The sequence below is a fragment of the Sminthopsis crassicaudata genome, chromosome 2 (genome assembly GCF_048593235.1).
Source record: "Sminthopsis crassicaudata isolate SCR6 chromosome 2, ASM4859323v1, whole genome shotgun sequence".
Lineage (NCBI taxonomy): Eukaryota > Metazoa > Chordata > Mammalia > Dasyuromorphia > Dasyuridae > Sminthopsis > Sminthopsis crassicaudata.
The window spans coordinates 223,865,112-223,889,163 of record NC_133618.1 but is presented as its reverse complement, the minus strand read 5'-3'; the positions used below and the strand labels follow the sequence as shown (position 1 = coordinate 223,889,163).

The 24,052-nt window shown below is 38.9% G+C and overlaps 1 protein-coding gene across 1 annotated transcript in view; it reads left to right on the top strand.

Annotated features, from left to right (window-relative positions):
- Positions 1-20,535, top strand: part of TOGARAM2 (TOG array regulator of axonemal microtubules 2) — an 87,083-nt gene extending 66,548 nt beyond the window's left edge. Inside the window, exons 20-21 of the mRNA XM_074284747.1 lie at positions 7,802-7,888; positions 20,150-20,535. Of these exons, the coding sequence (XP_074140848.1) occupies positions 7,802-7,888; positions 20,150-20,406 (344 nt within the window). The 3' untranslated portion in view covers positions 20,407-20,535. The remainder of the gene's footprint in view (positions 1-7,801; positions 7,889-20,149) is intronic.
- The last annotated feature ends 3,517 nt before the right edge of the window (positions 20,536-24,052 follow it).

Below are 24,052 nucleotides of genomic sequence, written 5' to 3'. Positions count from 1 at the left end.
AAGTTGGATCTTAATAGTTGCAAGAGCATCAGTATTATTTATATATCACTTTAAGCTTTTTAGGTACCTTATCTCACTTGATTCTTATAACAGCCTTTTAAAGTAGGTCTGTATCACCCCATTTTACAGATAAGGAAACTGAGGCACAGAGAAGTTAAATAAATTGCTTAAGGTTGCACAGTTAATAAGTATCTCCAGTTGTTTGATTACTTTTAGGGTATGTCTGATTCTCTGTGACCCCATTTTAGGTTTTCTTGGCAAAGACTGGAGAGATTTAACGTCTCCTTTTCTACTTCATATTACAGATGAGAAAACTGAGGCAAATAGGGTTAAGTGACTTGCATGGGGTTACACAGCTAGGAAATATCTGAGGACTGATTTGAATTCAGGGAGAGGAGTCTTCCTGATCCCAGGCCTGGCCTATCTACTTGTGCCAGGCAGTATTTTAGTATTATAATTCCTAGAATCTCAGACGTATTCACATGAAAGCCTTCCCAACACCAAGTCTATCAGAGCTGCCTCTGAATACAGAGTAATTGTAATGTCACTGAAGTATGGCATTTCAACCACTTTGCAAAATGCTTTCTCCACTGTAAGCCTGAGAGGAAGGCAAAACAAGTGTCATTCTTATGTTAGAATTGAGAGAAATGAAGTGACTTGCTCCACACAGCTAGTGAGCATCAGACCCAGATCTGATTATAAATCCATCGAGTTTTCCACCTTGGGAAGTCAGAAATTTATGGAGCAAAGAGATCACTAGCCAAAGGCAGGGTATGTGACTCTTGGGGAGTAAACATGGTATGAAGGCAGGATTGTTAAGTTGAAGCCTTCCCATGAGATGAAAGTTAGTCTAGAAGTGATGTCTAAGGTCCTGTCCAATAGAAGATTCTGGGAATCTTAAGTGGTTATGAAAGGAAATTCACAATAACTTCAGTACAAGTGGGGGAAAATACTGCAAGTTACCAGAGGAGATGAAATTCCACTTATGCAGTCCTTTCCTTCAAACAACCTTTTAAGACATATAGCACAAGTATTGTCCATTAAAGTCCTATGTCAATGCATCACCATTGGGAAACACTGAACATGAATGGGCATTTCATGATCTCACAAATAATGGAAATTATTTTATCTAATATGATGTTGCATCTCCTGCCTCTATGACTTTATAAAAGTGGTCTTCCCATGACTGGAATGATCTTCCATCATTCCTAACTTCCTTCAGTGTCCTGGTGACGTCTGCTTCCTTCAGGTGTCACTTCTTAGATGAAGCATTTCCTGATTTCTCCCAATTTTTAGCCCTTTTCCCATCTCTCTAGTAATTACTTTGCACATATTTTTCTTTTATTTATTTATGCCCCTCTTTTATTTCCCACAAAGTTCCTTATGGGTGGCGACCACATTAGCACCCTGGATACCTTAGAATCAGTAGGAGTCAGAATAAGCAAAAGTCTTTATTCTTGTCTTTAGCGGTAAAAGTGAAGAGAGTGGTCACAGAGACCTCACCTCCTCATCTCTCTCATAGAAATGACCCTGGCTTGTCTCCCTGCATCTACTAGTCCCTCCCATAATTCTCTATATACACCAAATGATTGGACTAGCACAGGATAGTGGGAAGGGCCATTTTCCAAGCATATTCTTATAGAGTATTGTCCAATCAGTAATTAGCCTCAAGTGCTTGATTGTCTGACCCCAGTGCATTGACTCAAGAGTTTCAGCCCTTTACACTTATGGTCAAGGACTATTTCATTTTTATGAAAATATATTTTTATATATTCAGCATCTAATACATTGCCTCATAAGTAAGGCCTATTAAATACTGACACTATTAAGTGTTCATTAAAACATTTGTTAAACTGAATTAACAGGAGACAATTGATATTCAATATGAGAGTTATTTTTGAGAAAGAGTTTTTACTTTTAGCTAAAATAAAATCCCCAATTTAGAGAAAAGAATGAAAATGTTAAGAATATGGCATGCAATTAAAGCAAATCTCTTCTGAACTATTTAAAAAAGCTATTGATGTTCTCTAAATGGAAAATGGATAAAGGAATAGATATTGACACAGGCTGTTATGATTTCTTATACTTATATGACATTAAGCATTTGCCATAGTTATGAAGACAGAAGACTCTAAAAAATAATTCAGGTAGCAAATACCTGATCTTCAAGTCACGTGATGACATATGGTGGCCAAGGGCAACAGAGTCTTACAGGGGTAAATTTTTTTTTTCCCCCCTGAGGCTGGGGTTAAGTGACTTGCCCAAGGTCACACAGCTAGGAAGTGTTAAGTGTTCTGAGACCAGATTTGAACTCAGGTCCTCCTGAATTCAAGGCTGGTGCTCTATCCACTACGCCACCTAGCTGCCCCCCTTACAGGGATAAATTAAGAGAGAATGAGTAGCATCATTTTATCAAACAGTGAGAAGCAATGAAGGGAAAAATGAATTTACAAAAAGCTTGACATGTGTCCAAAATCATTAATTAAGCCAAATCATCCCAAGAACATTTCACGATGAAACTGGAAATAGAACAATAGAGAAAATATGGAAAAGATCTCTTTTGATTTCTCTGACAAAGTGTTTTCTCCATCAGTGACAGTGGATAAACTATATATTTAAACTCTTATCACAGTCTGAGTTATGCTGCATGAAAAAATAGAAATGGCACTAGAGGAAACAAAGAAGCAAGGGATAGCTGGACTGGACTCAAATATATGCAAATATGGTCTGTACTGAAGGTTTCAATAAATTTTTCCTTTTTTTAATTTGGCACTTACTATATTCCAGGTGCTGTTTTTAAATGTAATTCAGGGAGCAATATTCAGGAAAAAGGGAAAACATCAAGCCAAAAGTGTCATGGATGTCATTACCAAAAAAAAAAAAAAAAAAAAAAGAAAAAAAGTTTCTTCCAAGCTATATGCTTGCCTTTTCATCCTTGTAATTTTTTTTTTATGAGAAAAAGCTACTTATTTATTGAAGTAATAAAAATATGAGGACAGACAACTTTTTTCAAGTGATATTCTATAAGAGACAACGTCTTTATAGTCACAAATTAACTAAAGAATATTGATAATACAAGATCCCACTATGCTGCTTGCTTATTATTAAAAAAAAAAAAAGAATTTGAGTCAATAGAGTGAAATGTCATTTAAAATTTTTTTCTCCAAAGATGTCTCACATGCATATGTCAAAATCATATAAGAGCGTTTGAAATATTCAACAGTAGAGATAATATTTTAGTGACTTTCTGATTGTTAATATAAGAGAAAGCATAAAACAGGGAGACATGTAGCCACCAAAAGAGTTTACTTCTGACAAGGAGGATGTCAAATGCAGAGTCCAAGTGAATAGGCAGATTTTATACATGGTGAGAAAACTTCTGGTTCAGAAGGATTAAACTCCTGCCCCAAAATAAAATTGGGAAATGTTTACCAAAATAAATAAAAATACAATGCAACATAGATAATATTAACTTGTGGGTTTCTAAGCAAATATTTAGTTTTCAAGGATTCTTTTCTATTTGTTTGACACATTCTTATTTGTGGATATTTTTGTGCTAATTGTATCAGGAACTGAAACAGAGCAGCCTCTTATCCATGAAACCCATAATGACTCAAAAAATCTGGCCAAGTAGATGAAGAATGGCTGTTATCTATATGAATAACTCATTAAACTGCAGATGGATAGTGAACTGGGAATAGGATTTAAGAGTAACAAGAGAACACGCTGGAGTATATATTTTAAAAAATAACATTGCTTTCAGTGACCACAAGCTCGCTCCTGAAAACAGAATCCCATCATGTAAACTTATTTTTTTCTGGTGATATTGTATGGCTACCAAAAATGGGATACTACAGTCTCTGAGAATTTCAATGGTGGGTGTTTCAAAGAACAATGGAGAGATTACATGATGGACATAAATGGACTCCAACATGTAGGCAATGATGAATTATATGTGAACAATGGGAAAATAGAATTAAAAAGGTGTATTTTTATAAAAGGAGATGGACCAATCATGTAGCCAAGCATGAAGGACAAAGCTCATAAGATGCTTTGGTAACTCTGTGACCTGGGATTTAAAAGAACCCAGTATTTGGACTTCTTGTAGAGTATTTGAGGGAAGATATGGACAGGTTCCACTGGACATGGAGACTTGGCTAGAAGGTGATTTCCACTATTGCAGGGAGGAACCTACATCAAAGAGATCATATATTGGATGCCATATTGGAAAAGAAGTATAAGTATCACTCCTAGAGTGTAGTGGAGCTAATTGCTGGAGAATCAATTATTAAATTTTCAGTGTGAGTATTAATACATTATAAACTGGTAAATGCCACAAATCAGGATTTGGTTTGTTGTTTGTTGATTGTGTAGAATTAAAACGATAGAGAAAATATTAATAGTGCAGCTTAAACTTAAAAATGTGTGTGTGTGTGTGTGTGTGTGTGTGTGTGTATACAATCTCCTCCCAGCCAGTTAAAACATTTACCAGCATATCACTGATTATATCAGTTTTACAGATAAGGAAACTGAGGCACAGAAAGAAAAAGTGGTTTCCCCCTCCTTCCCAAATCAACACAGATCATTAATGTTAATCTTTTAACTAAAACTTAGGACTCAACTACCAGTACTGCATTTTTAAAAAACACATTCCCTGGATCAGGTCCCTTGATGAAAGGAATTCAACTCTTAAAAAGACTAGATGATTCAGATACTGAGAAAGTTTCCTTAGTTTGGCTTCTTGTTGTTATACCATCATCATCAGTCTTGCAACTCACCTGCAGGTATGGACATGCTCCCTGGCTCCACCTTTACTGAAAGCAGAGGGAGTTTTCCCTTGTACTTACTGAAGCTGTCAAAGTATTAGGGTTAGGTGTGCCCATCCAAGATCCTTATCAACATTCAGAATGTGGAACAGGAATATTCTAGCTTAATGTACTTAAGGAGATTTTAGGATTTAGGAGTCATCAAGCCCAACCCTCTCATTTACTGATGGAACAAATGGGACTGAGTCTGATAAAGTGACCTGGCCCTTTGTCACATCCACAATAAAGAACAGAGCCAGGATTTGAGCCCAGACCATATTCTAAACCCAGCACTCTGGTACGGCATTACTGCTAGCTTCAAACTAATAAGCCATTTATTAGAAACTTTCTTCATCTTCTGTAGGACTAGGTGTATTTTTATGTAAGATCTGTTCCTAAGTAGCTGCCTTAGCATGAGGAAGATAGGAATCAAGCTTTTCTGGTGTAACTGAGGCCCAAGGGAGAGCTAATTGTAGCATAGGGATGATGAAGTTGCTGCTAAATTCAAGACATCAGTTAATATTTATTTAACCAGTGCTGCTGGGTTCAAGGTATAACTAGGCACATGTGACATTTCATTTTCTCCTTCCACCTAAGAGTGATCTTTTATTATTATTTTTATAGCAATCTGTCTGGATTTCTTTTTTCTCCTTTCCACCTAAGATGTGATCTTTTATTATTATTTTTATAGCAATCTGTACTGGACTTTCGTAACGTTAGTAATATCTTTGTGTGAATGAGTTCAACCTGTTGTCTTTTCTGTTCTGTAGGAGATATTAGGATCAAAAGAGCCCTGGGCATTTGGTCCAGGATGAGAGGGAAGAGTGAAGGGAGGAAAGAAGAGATAAAGAAACACAGGGAGGGAAGGATGGAGAGAGAGAGAGAGAGAAAGAGAGAGAGAGAGAGAGAGAGAGAGAGAGAGAGAGAGAGAGAGAGAGAGAGAGAGAGAGAGAGAGAGAGAGAGAGAGAGAGAGAGAGAGAGAGAGAGAGAGAGAAATCCCTATAGCTGGTCATGGTCTTTGACTTCAAGGAATTTATTATACATAAGGCAAAATTTAATGTGAGTAACTAAAGGGACACAGCATAATATCAAGAGGGAAAGAATTAGCAGTCAGGAGAACTGAATTCTAATTCTCAGTCTGCAGTTAACTTGCTGAGTGATTTCTTTGAGGCTTGGTGACTTAGAGGTAATTAGGTATTTTTAGAGGTAGATCATTGGATCTAGTATTTGGAAGACCTGAGTTCTAACTTAGATACTAACTAGCCAAGTGACCTGGCAAAATCATTTAACCTCTACTCTCCTCAATGCTATAAAATGGCAATAAGTAATAGCATTTACTTCCCAGAGTGGTTGTAAGGGTCAAATGAGATAATAAAACACTTAGCACAGTACCTGGCATACAACAGGTCCTTAATAAATGCTTATTTCTCCTCTTTCTTATTATGTAGGTCAATTTCTTAGCCTCAGTTTTTTTTTTTTTTTTCATCTTTAAGATAATCATAAGAGTTTGGGAAGTTAGTTATAGGATCATAGAGTTAGAGCTGGACAGGATCCATCATGTCCAATTCTCTCACTGTACATATGTAGAAACTGAGGATCAGAGAGAAGTTAAATGATTTGCCTAGGGTCACACAGCTAGAAAGTGTTTAAGACAGGATTTGAACTCATATCTTCTTGAGTTTGGGTCCAGAATTTTATCTACTATGTTTCTAAGCAGCCTTGAAGGAGATTGTATTAGATGACATATATAGTCTCTTTTACATTTCAAGGTTTAGAATTACATAATAAAGCTGAATTGCATAGAATCAGTCTATAAATTGGATTAAATAATACTAACTTACCTATCTTGGCCCTCTTAGGTTGTGGTAAGGGTCAAAGGAAAGATCAGCTGAGAAAATACTTTGCAAAATTAAAAAGTTCCAATCCAACCGGTAAATATAGTGTTTCTGATGACTTTGCTATATTTATTCAGTTGTGTCTAATTGCCATCCCATTTGGGGTTTTCTTGGCAGAAATACTGGAATGCTTTACCATTTCCTTCTCCAGCTCATTTTACAGATGAGGAAATTGGGGGTTAAATGTCTTGCCCAGAGTCATGCAGCTAGGGTGTGTCTGAAGCCAATTTTGAATCCAGGTTCTCCAAACTCCAGAGTTGGTGCTTTATTCATTGTACCACCAAAACTACATATTTATGTTCCTATGTTCTCTGAAGGAAAGATATAGTCCACCTGCTCTTATTCCAAGAAGCCTAGTTGGAAAATGTAGAAAACAACTCTAACAGCAGCTCTGCTCACATCCATGGTACAGTTTGCTTCCTATAATCACCCTTAAAGGCAAGTTCCATTTTTGATCAACCCAGTGCTATCATCAGAGTAAGGGAAACCCCCGCCTATCCCTGCAGTTTGTAGACCTTCTCTTCTACTTGTTGTCTTAGGGATTCCTTTGGGGGGCACTGAGAACTTGAGAAATGAGAGCCACACAGAGGGGTATGTATCAGAGTAGGTCTGGAATTCAGGTCTTCCGACTCTATCCTTTTCTCCATACCAATCCCTGAGGGAAGGGAAGAGGAGGTAAGGAAACAAGACTTTGTGTAGAACCTACTGTGTGCTAGGTACAATGTCAAGTACAATTTTAAAAAATTATCTCATTTGATGCTCAGCCCTGGGAAGTAAATACTATTATCTCTATTTTCTTGTGAGGAAACTTAGGGTATGACCCTGAGTCATACAACTTAAAAATATCCAAGACTGTATTTGAACTCAAGTATTCCTTGCTCTATTCTCTCTCTACTGTGCTACCAACTTTTTCTGGCCGCTAGGATGGGGTAAATTTCCACTTCATTATATTAGGGGTATCTTACTGATCTGAAAAAAAATCCTTTTGGTTTTTCAGAGAGGTCCATTTCTAGTAGTGGGTTCTTTATACCCTAGGGACAAAGTACTCAAGAAACATAAGAAATTTCTATATTGTCACTGTTTCAATCTATCTTTTTCAGACAACTTTTCCCTGTTACAAGCTTTTGCTGGCCGGCTTTGCTTCCTGAGTGGCCGAGCAATGTGTGACATTACGCAGCGTCTATCAGGTAAGAAACCCAGGGCTTCAGGACAGGTTTTGAGATTTCTATATTACTGCACTCTATCTTTTGCTTATATACCCCTCCCATGGTGCCTAAAAAGTCTTGCCCTTTCATTTTTAACTTCTTTAAACTGTCCATTCTTTAGTTTACTCTTGGAGAAGCACATTTCTCCAAGCATTTCATCTTATTGATGTATGAATGCCTCTTAGTAGTAATAAGAGAAAATTGCTGACTTGGGATTAACCAAATTTTGTGTTTTAAATCTATGTATAAACATACCTACGTACACATATGTATATAAACTATATAACACTTATATTACATGTGTATACACAGATATACACAGGCACATATTATTGATCCCTCTTGTTTTTACATATTGTCATTTCTGGATATACTTCTTCCTTCATTCCTGGATCTTTTTTCTACCTTTTCTTCCTGGTGATTTTTTTTCCTTGTAACAAAGGAAAGCAGTTAAGAAAAACCAGTCAACTGACAGTATCTGGCAGACAAAGTGTACCACATTCTACACATAAGGATATATAAGTGAAAAGCCAATTCTGGGAAAAAGAAGGAAATGCCTTTTTTTCATCTCTAGGAATAAGATTGGGCATCATAATTACATGGCATTTGGCTTTGTCTTATTCTTTTAATTTACATTTTTATAAGTCATTATGTATGCTATCTTACTGGTTCTACAGAGTTCACCTACATCAATTCATACAAGTCTTCCCATATTTCTCTGAATTTCTCACTTTTGCCATTTCTCTTTTGCAGCAATATTTCATCACATGCATATACTATTATAGTTTGTTCTGTCATTCTCCATTTGATGGGCATCTATTTTCTTTCCAATTCTTTGCTTCTATAAAATGTGCTGCTATGAATGTTTTGGTATATATGAGAACTTTATTTTTCTTTTATCTCATTGAAATATATAATTAGGAGTAGAATCTCAGGAGGAATATGTTGTTTAGTCACTTTTCTTTTTTAAAAAATAATCTTTTATTTCCCCTGCACCAATTACATATAAAAACAAATTTTGATGTTAGTGAGGTTTTTTAATTTTAAATTTTCTATTCCTCCCTCCCTCCCCTCATCCTCCCTAAGACAATAAACAATCTGATATAGATTATACGTGTGGAATTATGTAAAACATTTCCATGTTAGTCATTTTGGGCAAGAAGACAAAGACAGAAAAGAAGGAAGAAAGAAGTTGAAAAATAGTGTGTTTAGAATCTGTATTCAGAAAACGTGAGTTCTTTCTTTGGAGGCAGCATTTTTATCATGAATCCATCATTGTATTGCTGAGAATAGCTAAGTCATCTACAATTTTTCATTGAACAGTATTGCTGTTATTATCTACTATGTTCTCCTGGTTCTGCTCACTTCATTTTTTATCATTTCATGAAAGTCTTTCTAGTTTTTTCTTGAAATCATTCTGCTCGTCATTTCTTATGGCACAATAATATTCTATTTCAATCATATAACACAACTTGTTCAGCCATTCTCCTGCTCATGGGTATCCTCTCAGTTTCCAATTCTTTACCACAAGAAAGAACTATTATATGTTTGTACAAATACATCCTTTTACCTTTTTTGAAAGTCAATTTTCTTTAATTCAAGTGGTTTTCAGAATGGTTAGACCAGTTCACACTTTCAACCACAGGATGTTAGTATGCCTGTCTTTCTGCAGCCATTCCAACACTATTTCCATCTTTTATTATTCTTAATAATTTACTTTGAGAGGTGAAGTGTCAGAGATGTTCTAATTTGTGTTTTTGGTATTATTAGTGGTATAAAACATTCTTATAGTACTTCTTTCAGTAACTATTTGTTCAAATCCTTTAACCACTTGCCTATTAGAGAATGCTTTATCAAAAACCATATTTATAATGGGAATCATTTTTCACTGTTTTTTCTGACATCGTTTCTGAAAATGGACTGTTAGAAAGCAGCCTGTGCTTGTCATCCCACCATATTCAGATTTCAGCTAGGATAAACTACTTCAAGTTTAGCTTCTTGCTTGTGGTAGAGATAGAAAGTGAACTCAGAAGCATCTTACTCTTGCACTGGAGTGTGTTCCCTGACCCACCCTTTGGCTATTGATGAAATTGATCCAGAGGAAGCTTTTTGGATTGAACATGGCATGAACATGAACATTTGGCTTTTTGCTCTTTGATGGCAAGTGAATCTAGGAAAGGGGAAGTTGAATCCACTACTTTTGCAGTAGAGCTAGAAGGGACCTCAGGGTCCTAGTTTACATGTAAGGGACTTGATTCTATGGAAGGGAAATGACTTATCCAATGTCATAGTTAGTAAATAGCAGAGTTGGGACTTGAAACTAGAGCATCTTTCTCCAAGTCTTGTATTCTTTCCACTATGCCTTGGTGAGAAATTAAATTTGTCACAGTATCTACCACTAGTTGGTAATACTTTACTCTTAAAAAAGTATTGAATTCAACCCTACAATCGCAACTTCTCTACCACTGACAGTGAGAGACATTAAAATGTGTTCCTGAAAATGCTCTTTCCTCTATTCTTAGCAGAGATGGGAGAACTATTGGTATAGAGTATTGCCTATACAGTCAATCACTTAGTCAACAAGCACTTATTAAGTAGTTACTGTGCACTAGGCACTGTGATAAGACCTGGGAATACAAAGAAAAGAGTTCTATTACCAAGGAGCTAATAATTTGTTTTTTCTTTTAAAGATTTTTTCCCTAATATTTTCTATTTCTTATATCATCAAAATATCCTTTCCCCCCTACCTCCCTAAAAGTCATTCCATTTGACAAATAATGCTTTTTTAAAGAGAATGTCATCACAGCTAATCAATACATTGAAAAAAGTCCAAAAACATGTACACTGAGTAAAACTATAGTCCTCTCACCTTCACAAAGGGGTTGTGGGAGTGTCTTTTCATAACTCTTCATTAGAGTCCTCATTGGACTTTGTTTATCCATCATCTATGAAATCTAGAATTGTGAAGACTGAGTTAGCTCACTGGATACCTTAGAATCACCTGGAGTCAGAATAAGCAAAAGTCTTTGGTCTTTTATTCTTGGTTTTTAGAAGTAGAAGTGAAGGGAATGGACACAAGATCTCTGAGACCTTCCTTTTCCTCTTCCACCACCAAAGTGGTCTGGCTAGTCTTACTCCACCTAATTCTTCCCACAATTCTCTGTATACACCAAAAGATTGCGCCAGCACAGAATAGTGGGAAGGGCCATTTTCCAAGCATATGCTAATAGAGTATTGTCCATTCATTTGTCCGACCTCAGTGCATCAACTCAGAGTTTCAGCCCTTTACACCTGTCTGCCTATGAATTCCTCCTGTCTCCTCATCCTTGACAGTGACAACTCCTCTGGATTTATAATTTATAGCATGTGTAACCCCTGTTCTTGCCCCAGGTCCCTCTATTGGTCTTACTGTCACTGGTGGCAAAATGACATCAGCAGTGATTTGGGGGCACCCTGGGGGGATGGAGGAGAAAAGCATTAGATGCTATACAAGGCCACTTGCCCTCAGTTCAGATGCACTAATCCCTGATACAGAGATATTCTTTTCGGACCTTATGCAGACAATCTGCTTCAGCCTAGAAATAGGTGATCATTATTTTCTCCAATCCTTGAACTTTATAGTAATTTCCTCATCCTGTTCCAAGAGACTAAAAATGGCAGCTGTTTCTCCCCTGAAGCCACTCTTCATTAAGCTCAGTGTTAGCCATGGGCAGAGGAGATGGTAATTTCAACTGACACAGAGAGATGGCCAATAAAAGCTTGGCTTAATAGGAGTAAATCTCTTGCTAATTACCCCCAGCTCCATTTAAGCCTAAGCTTAATGGACCTTTCTCCGCTGTGATGGCTCCCAGGGGTGCATCTGCAGTCTCAGTCAGCTAGAAAGACCACTGACGGTCGCCAATCCTTACGATCACAGTGCTCAAGTCTGAGTTGGCTTGCCTCCCTGCCTTTCAGCGAAGAAAATATGAACAGAAATGGAAGCTGGGTCTCCGGTACCAAGAGTGGGGGTGGAAGGGATTATGTCCCTCATTGGAATATAAGGGAAGTGGATGATTTTTCTTCCAGTCTGAAATGCTTTCACATAACTGAGTTTGAGAGACTTTTGTTTTCTCCGGGGAAGAGTCCTGGCAGTGTGTGAGTGACTTTGGGATCAATGGCATTCCTGCTTCACATTTATCTGCAGGGACTGGAGAAGCATCGTCATTGCCTTAGTCATGGACAGTGGCTTCATCAGCATGTTCTGACTGCCTTCTCAGGACAATGTTTGTGGCAGAGGATTGCTCCTAGGAAAGCAGCACAGGGCAGAGCAGATCCCGACTTTCTGCTCCAGGACTGGCATTTCCTTGTGGTATTTCTTGCTTGCTAGTGCTGTTTTGTCTCCTTTTTTTCTGTCCCCAGTTTACTTGCATTTGTTTATCTCAGTCTTAACCTACTACTGGGATTGACTGCTTCCTTTTCTAGATTTCTGGTACCCACTGCTTAGCTGGGCTCCTGAGTCTGAGCACTTCTTGATCAGTCCTGCTGCCCATGGATTGAACTTCTGGATCTGGAATCAGAGAGCATGGGTTCTAGTTCTACTTATTCTTCCCTGTTGGACAAGTCACCTTTCTTAGCCTCAATTCCCTTACCTGTTGAATGAATGGGGTGGGACTAGATAAATGGTCTCTGAGGTTGCTGCCTAGTTCTAGTACTATGATTCTATGAATTATGAAAATGCAGCCCACTGAAAGGGCAAATTGCAATCACAGTTTTGATATCATTGTGTTGTGTGCTCCTGTATTCTTTAGTCTTTTTGTTTCTCAACTGGTCTGGTTATCCATCATCAAAAGGGCAGGGCCATTCAGGAAAGCAATTGTGCATTATCATGTGGCTCTGTAAGGGCATCCTTTACTTAATCTGACAGTAGAGGGTCATCCCTGCCATTCCTCCCAAATAGCCTGGTGGGCTGAAAGCATCCCTGAACTGCTTTATGGATACCAATGGCCCAGACTGATAACGGAATGCTTCACTCTGTGACTTATGGGAAAACCAGTCCACAGAAGAGAGGTGACAGGTTGATTATAGAATCATTAGTCCTTTCTTCATCCTGCCATTGGTGATTAGCAGCAGTATGAAATAATTTGGCTGCGAGCAAATGTTTGTCCCACTGGATTCATCTGGATATACTTACTTAGAATCTGTGTCCTACTTAATGCGATGTAAAGAATAGTGCTGGACAGTAACAGGTCAGGTTTTTGCCAGCCAGTAACCGGTTGGTCTTTGACAATCATGAGCTGAGGCAGGCATCTGATAGATGCCTTTGACAATTTGGAAGTGTGAGAGTACCTTCTGTCCTCTGTCCTAGGGACTTCTTCAAATTCCAAGGAGAGCAAAACTTGTTTTCCTTGTGTGTGTGTGTGTGGGGGGGGAGGTTTGTTTGTTTGTTTTTCAAATAGCTTTAAATAGTTAAGAGTACTATCTCATTGGATCCTTCCTAGAATAGAATTCCCATTGTTGTTTTTTCCCAACAGTATTTTATTTTTTCAAATACATGCAAAGATAGTTTTCAACATTCACTTTGTGGTACCTTATGTTTCAAATTTTCTCCCTCCCTCTCTCCTACCTCTTCCCTAAGATAGCAAGCCATCAGATATAGGCTAAATCTATGCAATTTTTCTAAATATTTCCATATTCATCTTGCTGTGCAAGAAAAATCAGATCAAAAGGGAAAAAACAGGAGAAAGAAAAAAACTAAGCAAATAAACAACAGCACCAAAAGGTGAAAATACGATGTTTTGATCTATATTCAGTGTCTATTGTTCTCTCTTTAGATGTGGATAGTACTTCCCATCAAGTCTATTGGAATTGTCTTGAATCACCTCATTGTTGAAAAGATCCAAGTCCATCACAGTTCAACTCAATTTTTTAGCATCAAAAATAGATTTTTTGTTCTTGTTGTTTGGCCCCTTCAACTGTCAGTGTTCTTTTCAATAAAGTGGCTCAGTAGATAGAATCATGAAGACCTCAGTTGAAATATAGCCTCAGTCCCTTCCTAGCTGGGTAACCCTGACAAGTGACTTAATCTCTTATTTACCTCAGTTTCCTCAATTGTAAAATGGGGATAATAACAGTACCTATTTCACAATATAGTCATAAGTATCAGAGATAAAATTTCTAAGGTACTTAGCACAATTCCTGACATATTTGTAGTTGCTCAATCATGTTCAACTCTTTGTGACCCCATTTAGAAATTTCTTGGCAGAGATATTGGAATGGTTTGCTATTTCCTCCTCCAGCTCGTTTTACAGATGAGAAACTGAGGTAAACAGGGTAAATGATTTGCTGAAAATCACCCAGCTAGGAAGAGTCTGAGACCAGATTTGAACTCAGGAATTCCTGACTCTAGTCTGGTCCTCTTTGTGTTGTACCACTCAGCTGCTTCTCTGCACCTGGTACATAGTAGGTACAATAGAAATTTTATTCCTCTTCTCCTTTTTTTTTGTGTTAAATCTCAGACCTATCCCTTTACTTCTTCTTTCCATCTCTCCCAATAATAACACATATATCAATAGGTATTTGATGAATGGCTATTATGTTGTAAACTCTGGAGGCGTGGGAATGGTGCAGAGAATTATCAGATCCAGTCCCTAATCTCAAAGTATTAAGAGTCCCTCTGGGAGGCAGGTGTAAATAAAGTATAAAGACCCAGGGAAGGAGAGCAGGAAACCTGGGCATTGGTCTTACCTTTCCTGCTGACTTGCTTTGTGACTTTGAACATTTCTCCATTCCGAATTTCATTTTCCTCATCTGAAAAAGTAGGAGGTTGGATTAAGTAATCTCGAAGGTCCTTTCTGATTTTAACATTCTATAATTCTGGTAAATAATTATTTTGTGGAGATTAGATACAATAGAGGCACCTAGGGGCAGTTAGGTGATTAAATTGCCAGTCCTGGTGTCAGGAAGATTCATCTTTCTGCAAAATGAACTGGAAAAAGAAATAGCAAATCACTCCAGTGTCTTTGCCAAGAAAATCCCAAATGGGGGCACAAAGAGTTGGACATGCCTGAAACAATCAAACAACCACCACCACTATCACCATTATACAAGGCAGTGTATGCTAGGTACCAGAAAATGGTGCTATCAAATTTCAGCATAAATGAGCATTGTATTTTGTCAAGGCTTTTTTAAAAATTCAACTATTGATATAAATCACGTGATTTGTAGTGTTTTCGTTTTTAATATGATTAATTGTATTATTTTCTCCATATGGAACTACCCAGTATCCTTAATATATCTTTAATCTAGTGATTGATTTATTGAATATATTGCCATGGTGGTTCACTTTTTTTGTCTAGGATCTTATTTAAATTTTCTGTTCATTAGTGATGTTGGTATCTAGTTCTCATGGTTTTATCCTCTGTGTTTAGGTATGTTATTTATGTTAGATATTCAGGTATCCTCTGGTTAGATATGTCAGGATTTCAGAGGTCAGGGAGGTTGATGGGGGTTTTTTCCTATTCTTCCTCAGCTTCTTCTCTGTCCTCACTGTGACCTCCAATCCTTCTACTCCCCACTACTTTCCCAGGACTTCACTCCTATCCCAAATTGGGGGAAGGTAGGATTTGACCTTAGCCTTGGCTAAAGGGTCTGACTTTTCAGATAGACAACAAAAACACAGTGCTTGGTACACAGTACATACTTTACAAATGCTTCTTGAAAGGATGGGGAGGACAGTTTGGGTGAAGAGAACATTGCTGCAAAATTACAGAAGTAGAAATAGGTGAAGAATTTGGGAGATGATGAGCAAGTCAGTCTGACTGAAAAGGAGATTTTTTTGTAGGGAGAAAGGATTGAGATGGATGTTCGGAAGGGAAGAATCTTTCAGGGAGACTAGTTATAGAAGAAGGATTGAGAGGAACTCAGTGTGACTGAATGTGCAGAGATGAGAAAAAGAGAGTTAAGGATTACTCATAGGGTCTGTCCTCAAGTGACAGAAAAATAGGGAATGGGGAAGTCAAAAAGACGAACTAATTCAAAAAGACATGATCAGTTTCAAGTAATGGTTGGCCATCCAAATGGAAGGCACCCATCACTTAAGTTGGAGACCAAGGACCATAACTCAGGGCTGATGAGAGAATCATCTGCATAGAGATGAGAGCCAAGCTACTATCATTCTTCTAGCATAGCATTTTTTCCAATCCTCCTCAGCTTTTTCTCCATCCTCACTGTGATCTCCAATCCTTCTACTCCCCAGTACTTTCCCAGGGCTTCACTCCTATCCCAAATACTCTTTCCTCCTCTCCCAACCTCATCCTTGACCTTGGAATCATTTCCCCTCATTCTCCTATAGTTGCTCATATCTTGCCGAACCCTAACCCAGGATTACTCCTACTACCTGCTTCTTTTACTCCAATCAGATGCTGAATAGAACTGGAGTAAGTCACAACCATGCTGATGGGACATAACAGATTTATTATCCATTGCCAACTAGGTCCTTCACTCTATCAAGATAATACTTTTGCTCCTCCCTAACTGAGAAAGGAATTCTCCACCATGACTATTCCAAGCCTTCTTATCTATTCTCAATTCTTCCCTGGCATCTCTGTGACTGTCCTAATTGAGATCATCTCTCTTCATCTTTTACTGACTTCAAGATCATTCAACATAATCTCCACTTTATGCTGTTCTCCTTATCTCTCAAGTCCTCAACAATTTATAAGTCTTGACACCATTCCCCATTGCTTCCTCCTTAGTTCTAATCTCTGATGAAATATATGGTCCTTCCCACTAAATCTTTATGTGTTTTCTTGATATCTCATATCCTCTTATCTTTTCTAGTAGATTGCTCATCCTTCTTCTCACTCTAAATCTTTATTCTCTCACTGTGTAATGGTTCCTTTCCTTCCATGTACAAATATCCTCTCATCTCCTCAAGAAACCCTAACTAGATTTTATCATACTCACTAATCCTATATCTCTCTTCCCTTTCTTCACCAACTAACAAAAAAGCTTTCTACACAAAAACTACTCTCTTCCATTCTCTCATTCTGTTTTAAACCTGCAATATGGCTTTTGACCTTATCACTTAACTGATGCTATACCCTCCAGAGTTATCAGTAAGGGACCCTAATGTATTGTTGGTGGAGTTGTGAAATGGTCCAGTCATTATGAAGAGCAATTTTAAACTGTGTCCAAAGGGCTATAGTACTGTTCAAACTCTTTGATCCAGCAGTAACTCTACTGGGCTTGTATCCCAAAGAGATAATAATAGAGGGAAAAAGACCCATATGGGCAAAAATGTCTCTGGCAACCCTTTTTGGCAAGAAATGGCAAGAAACTAGAAATTGAGTGGATGCTCCTCAGTTGGAGAATGGTTGAATAAGTTATGGTATATGAAAGTAATGGAACATTATTTTTCTAAAAGAAATGAGTGGGCTGATTTCAGAAAAGCTTGGAAATACTTATGTGAACTAATGCTGATTAAAAGAACATTGTTCACAGCAACAATGTGATAATCAACTGTGATGGATCTTTTCAACAAAAAGGGGAATTCAAGGCAATTTTAATACACGTAATGGAAAATGCCATCCACATAAGAGAAAGAACTATGAAGACTGAATGTGGATCAAAGAAAGCATTTTTACTTTTTTTTGTTGTTTGTTTGCTTGGTGTTTTTTTTTTCCCCTTCTCATGTTTTTTCCCCTCTTGATCTGATTTTTCTTGTGCAGTATGACAAATATGGAAATATATTTAGAAGAATTGCACAAGTTTAACTTATATTGGATTGCTTTCTGTCTTGGGGAGAGGGGAGGAAGGAGAGAGGGGAAAAAATTTGGACCACAAGGTATTGCAAAGGTGAATGTTGAAAATTATCTGTGCATGTATTTGGAAAAATAAAATACTATTTAAAAAGTTATCAGTAATCTACTAATTGCTAAATCTAAGACCCTCTTCGAAGTCTTCAATCCTCAAACTTTTCTGTAGCAGTTAGTTCAGTGGATCACCTCTCTTGGGAACTCTTTCCGCTGGATTTTGTGATATTCCTCTCTCTTGGATTTCCTCATACTTGTCTGACTATTTCTTCTTAGCCTCTTTTTCTGATCTATCATCCACATCACTTCATCTAACTACCCTTTTCCCATTTCTCTTTTCTCTATATGTTCTCTCACTCATCAGCTCCCATGAATTTGAATACCATCTCTATGAATATGATTCCAAAATCTGCATTTCTAGTCCTAGTCTCTTTCCTAAGCTCTAGTGCCACTCATCAATTTTCTGTTGGACATTTCAAGCTTGATTCTTGTAGGCATTTCAAAGTCAATATAACTAAAACAGAATTATTATCTTTTTCCATAAACTCTTTAAAATAATAGATGTGAGTCTTAGCATCTTAGAATTCCAATCCCTCAGATCTGGAAAGCCATCTCAGAGAGAGATCTAGTACAGTCTTTTCTACATAGGAATTCCTCATCAAGTATTTATCCAGCTTCTAATTGGACACCTCCAATGACGGAGAATTGATTCCTGCCATCATAGGACAGCTCTGATTGAACTTTCCTATTACTATCAAGAGCAAAACTATCTATTCAGTCCTCCAGGGTTTGCAGTCTTGGTGTTATCCTAGACTCCTCACTTTTAATTATTCCACATGTCAGGTCAGTTGCCAGAACTTGTCATTTCTATCTCCACAGCATCTTCACATATATCTCCTCTCCACAGCACTTCCTCACTATTTCTGTATGATCTCTACTCAACCAACCCTAACCCTTCTTTTCTCCCTCTATACTGTTTTGTTTGGTGATCTCATTAGCTCCTATAGATCCATTTATCATCTCTATACTGATGCCTCTTAAAATTATTTATCTAGCCCTAATATCTCTCCTATCAACTGCCTATAAGGCATCTTCAACTGATTTTCCCATTGACATCTCAATATATCTAAAACTGAAATAATTTCTTTCTCCCTGTACTCTCTCCTCTTCTAAATGCTCCTCTATTTCCACTGTCCTTCCAGTCCCCCAGGCTCACAACCTAGCTATCATTTTCAGTTTCTCACTTACCCTATTTCCAATTAGTTGCCACAATCCACTGATTTTATCTTCATGTCATCTCTTGTATATTTCCATTTCTCTCCTTCGATATTGCTGTCCTGCAGGCCTTTTTCACCTAATGTCTAAACTGTTGTAATAGTCACTCAGCTGCCAAAGTGAAGTTCCTAAGGCACAGACACCCACCTATTTAATAAACTCTAGTAGCTCCCTGTTACCTCCAAATTCACATTCCTCTGGAATTCAAAGCTCTTCTTAGTTCTCCCTCTTCTACTTTTCCAGATTTCTTTTGCCTTATCTGTTCCATGTGCTCCAGTGATATTGTCCTTGCTATTCCATGAACAAGATATGTTATTCCCCAACTTAGGGCATTTTCACTGACTGTCAGCCAGGCTGGAATTCTTCCTCCTGACTTTCTTCTTAGCTAATACCCTACGTTCTCAAAGAAGCCTTCCCAGTCCTCCCTAATGCTAATGCCATTTCTCTATGATTAACTGCAATTTATCCTGCCTAGATTTCATCTGTACATACTTATTTGGATGTTGTCTCCTCCCTGAGGTTTCCTTAACAATAAAGACCATCTTTGTCTTTGCCCTAGCACTTAGTGCAGTTTCTGACACAGTAGGCACTTAATGTTTTTGCTTTGGTAACTTAGTGGGGATCAAAACAAGTAAACAGGTAAGTAAATGCAAGATGAATTGGGGAGGACAAGGCTTTAACAACTTGGGGGATGGGGAATCAAGAAAATCTTTGATTTAGAGGCTTGAGGAAAGATATTCAAACTTGAAGAGCCCACACCTTCCAAGCATGGGGGCAGAGATGAAATATCAGTCTGTAGAAAGCAGAAGGAACTATGCATGGATTCACATTGAGTAGAAGAGGAGGAATAATGTATAATGAGTCTTCATTGGAGGATGGACCCAGACTGAATAAGGATATTATAATTAGGATATAGGCAAACCAGGGTGTGTCTTACCCTCCACTCACTCTTTCAGTCTCCTCGATGACCAGCGTGCTACTCTTGGTATCCCAGGTTTCTTGAATGTGCTGACATGTGCATCTGGGGGTGGGGCTGTGCATGGAATTGGGGGGGAGTGGTCAGTTTGGCCCCCCAGAATGGGCTGTCATGCGTGGCTGACCATGGTCGACATATGAAGTGGGAGGTGGGAAAGGGAGACAATTCATGACTCAATTCCTTTCCGCCTCTGTCCCATAGTGCTAGTGACTTCGGTCTACTCCCGGAAGCCTCAGAGTGTGGAACGGCACGTCCTCCCTGTTCTCTGGTACTTCTTGAACAACATGATTGGGAACGGGGTCCTGCCAGGGCACAGCGGTAATGTCCGCTCCGTGGTATGTCAGCTGACCAAGAGCCTCTACGAGCAAATGGGGACCCGCCTGCGGGACTGTGCTGCTGGACAGCCAAAGCAAGTCAGCAAGATGCTCCAGGACATCTTAGACTCAAACTTTCAATGAGGCGTAGTAGGGAAGGGGGGGTTGGGGGCCGGGGGAGGAACAAAAGGGCCACTGCCCCCCCATTTTGAGACCATTGGCAGCTCAAGAACTTTCAGCTGGATAAAACATGGATCTGAGATGGGCAATTAATTATTTTTTTAACTCTCTTTTTTCGGATGGAAGAAACTACTGGTAGAATAGGCCTATAGAGTTTCAGATGTACATAGTTTATTTTGAGGTAGAATTAAAAAAAACACCTATTTTTCTAAGGTTTTATTTTCTTGCACTCTTTTATCCCCAGAGAAGTTTACAAAGGTATTTTTTATAAAAAAAAAATCAAAACCAAACAAAACACAAACAAAAAATCATAATCAATTGTGAGTTATTCTGTGATGGTGTTAAAAAAAGGAAAGAAAAGGCAGGGCATTTATTATATATTTTATAGTCTGTATGTGAATACCTGCCCACTTGAAGATAGTCCAAACCCATCTGTGAATGCTTAGATTAGTTATACTCAAATGGGTAGAGCTGTTTAGTGATGCCTAAGGCCATTAGGGACTGTTAGGTCCAATTTGAGATAAGCTGAATAAATAGATGGGGCCAATGGGGATTAGTTTTTTGCCCTCTGTAGTCATCTAAAGAAAATTCTTAAAGTCTGAAGAATCCCCCTTTGGACGCATTGTTTTCTGAGTTTTAAAAAATCATGTTAGCACTAATATTATATTTGCATTATTATACATCAATTTCAAAGTGTGTCTGAAGTTTCAGATTTTTTTGGGAGGCAGGTTTTGAGAAGCCCTAAATGATGTCCCATATTTACTCAGGGTTCTACTAGTCATTTTCTTGCATGGGAATGTGTGGGTTTTTATTTTATAGAGCATGGCATGGGATTGGGAAGGAATAAAGAAGGAAAGATGGGTCTCAGATGCAAAGAACTAATATTTGTTGATTTTTGAGGGAGCAAGAGATTTAGAGCCCTAATCTCAGGAATAGGATGTCTATGGACTGGATGGATCAGTGGTAATTTGACAGAATTGAGCCAGGGGAGGAATTACCTGGAGGCTATTGTCTTGAAAAACCGGAAAGGTAGAATCTGGAAAGTCAAAGGTCATTGTGCCAATCTATAAACCAGCCCAAAGGAAGTTGGCACTTCTGGAAACTGGGTACCAGGGTGCTCAATTCCACACTGCAGACTCAGGCCTTTTCCCAGTCCCTGTGGCCTTAGGATTTGGGGCAGACTCAGGAAGTCTCACTTGAGTTAACCAGCTCCAGGCCAGAAGCAGCTTCTGGGTGGTTTCCAGGTTCCACACAGGGGAGAATTCAGGGTCAGGGCTGGACCTTCCCAGCCAGGCTTGCTTAGAGAGCTCCAGAAAATTCATAACTTGCCCTTCTTCAGGTCTTCAGGTCTCACCCAGGGAGTGGATAGGGATTCCCCTCTGGCCCTAAGGTGAGTGAAGGTCTGTGATATGAGGAAGTTTCCAAGCTTATTTGTTTGGGAAGGCATTTAATTGGGAACCTAGACAGACTTGGATCCTTAGCTTAGTGGCCTTTCCCTTAGTGGCAGGAACCTCCAGGAAACCATATAAGCTTCTGGTCCAGCTCCAGCCAGGTGAGATTGGAGTGCCAGTGCAGCAGATGGAGCAGGAAGCCTGAGAGCACCTACTCTCCCTCTCACTTTCCTTTCCTGTAGAGATGCACTCATCTGACTGATTATTTAACTAGCTGGGGATGTTTGATAATATTTTGAGGTTCCTTTCAGTTTCCTTCACCTTTGAGTGGGACATAGTAAATAGAATGCTGGACTTGGAGCCAGGGAAACTTGTATTTAAATCTTATTTCTGACTCCTACTAACTCTGCAAGTCGCCATCTCTCAACTACAGGCAGCTCTCCAAGACACTAAGTATCATTGTGACATGCATGGGTGATTGATAGGTCCTTGACTTTGGAGGGAAAACATCCTTTCCAAAAAGGACTTCCATGAAGTCAGCTTTTTTTTTTTTTTTTTTTTTTTTTTTTGGTGGGAGGACCTTGAAATCAGATGAATTTTTTCTTTTGCCTCCTCTTCCCACTCCTACACTTAAAGAGTGGTGATAGAACTGGGAGGAAGGTGCTACCAACATTTCCTTTAGAACCTTATAGCTTATCAAGAATCCAAAATTTATTGTTGGGGTGGGGGGGAAGCTTCTAGAGGGCTCCGTAAACGGTGGGTCACAACCTCAAATAGGATCTCATAACTGAATGTGAGGGTTGCAAGATTAAGATTTACTATCAGTAAATGTTTGATTTGTATACCTTTTTATATACCTATATACTCACGGTTATGTAAAATTTTTTTGTTTAAAAGGAGTTGGAGTGGAGAAAGTTTAAGAAGCCCGGGTCTAAAGCATTTAGGAATATATAGCTTCCAGGCCACATGTCTAGTTTCAGTGATAGAACTGTTTTCTTTCCTACTTTGCCTTATCTCCAACTTTCAAGCTCTCACCAAGAGTACTCATTTGCATATTTTAAAAATAATCCCTGACCTTTGAGGTCCTATCTGGTACTTTAACCAATGAACACGGCCTCCAGGGTCATACTCTTGGTATAGACAGAAGTCATACTAGTATTTCTTGTATGCCATGGGAGCTTTCCATCTCAAGCCATTCCCACGTCCCTTTTCCAAAGAGGAAAATAAAGGCAATGGAAGGACACGATCTTGGGCCATCTCTGATAATTTCTCGGAGAGCCAGGGGCAGGCGCAGGATGAGATCTAACTTTGTATCGCCATTATCAGGACGTAGAAATGGTGGCTCTAGTGAACAGGGTACAAGCTCAAGTGCTTTTTTTTTTTAGCAGTAGGGTGCTTTCCACAGCCAGCCCCCCACTCCTGCTAGTCATTCTTATGACCAGGAAATATGTCCACGAGGTGAGTGATGCATCAAGGACACAGTCTGTGACTGCAGAACAAAGATTTTCTCTGTGCAGGAAACAAAATCCACAGCCTGGGAGAAGGACGGCTTTTTCTGCCCTTCTAGAGTAAACTGCTCTCTATAGACGACATAACCCAACAGGGCTTCGTGTTCCTGGCCTCCGAACATTTGTTAAAGACATGCTCTCTGCTCTCCTTTTACTTCCCAGCTTCTTAGACATTCAGGGAAGGTCGCTATTTCTGACCTGGAGGCTGGGACTCTCCATGGGTCCTTCCAGGTGCTAACCTGGGACCCAGTTTTTATTTAAACAATGGTTACAGGTCAAAGAAGGCAGTGTGGTTCAGTGGGAATACCATTATCTCTGGAGACAAAGGCCCTTGGTTCAAATCCTCCTTCAGTTACAATTACCTACATGACCTTGGCCAAGTCACTCAACCCAATGGGCCTGTTTCCTTATCTAAAAAATACAAAGGGCTGGACTAAGTGGCCTCTGAGGCAGCTCAGATCTTCATCTGTTGTCCTAAGTTCTGCAGGTCTCTATATTGTCACGGTCTGGCCTGCCGCTGCTGGGATTGGATTGGGGGTGGTGGTGGTTAGAAATCCAAAGCCTGGCCAGCTAGCTGAGCAAAGGGGTGAAGAGGCGACCGTAGTAAAGGAGGAGCAGAAAGAGAAATGGTTATCAAACCCCCGGTCTTTCACATCTGTGCTGTGATTGTTGTTCAGTCATTTGGTTGTGTCTGACTCTCTATGGACCATC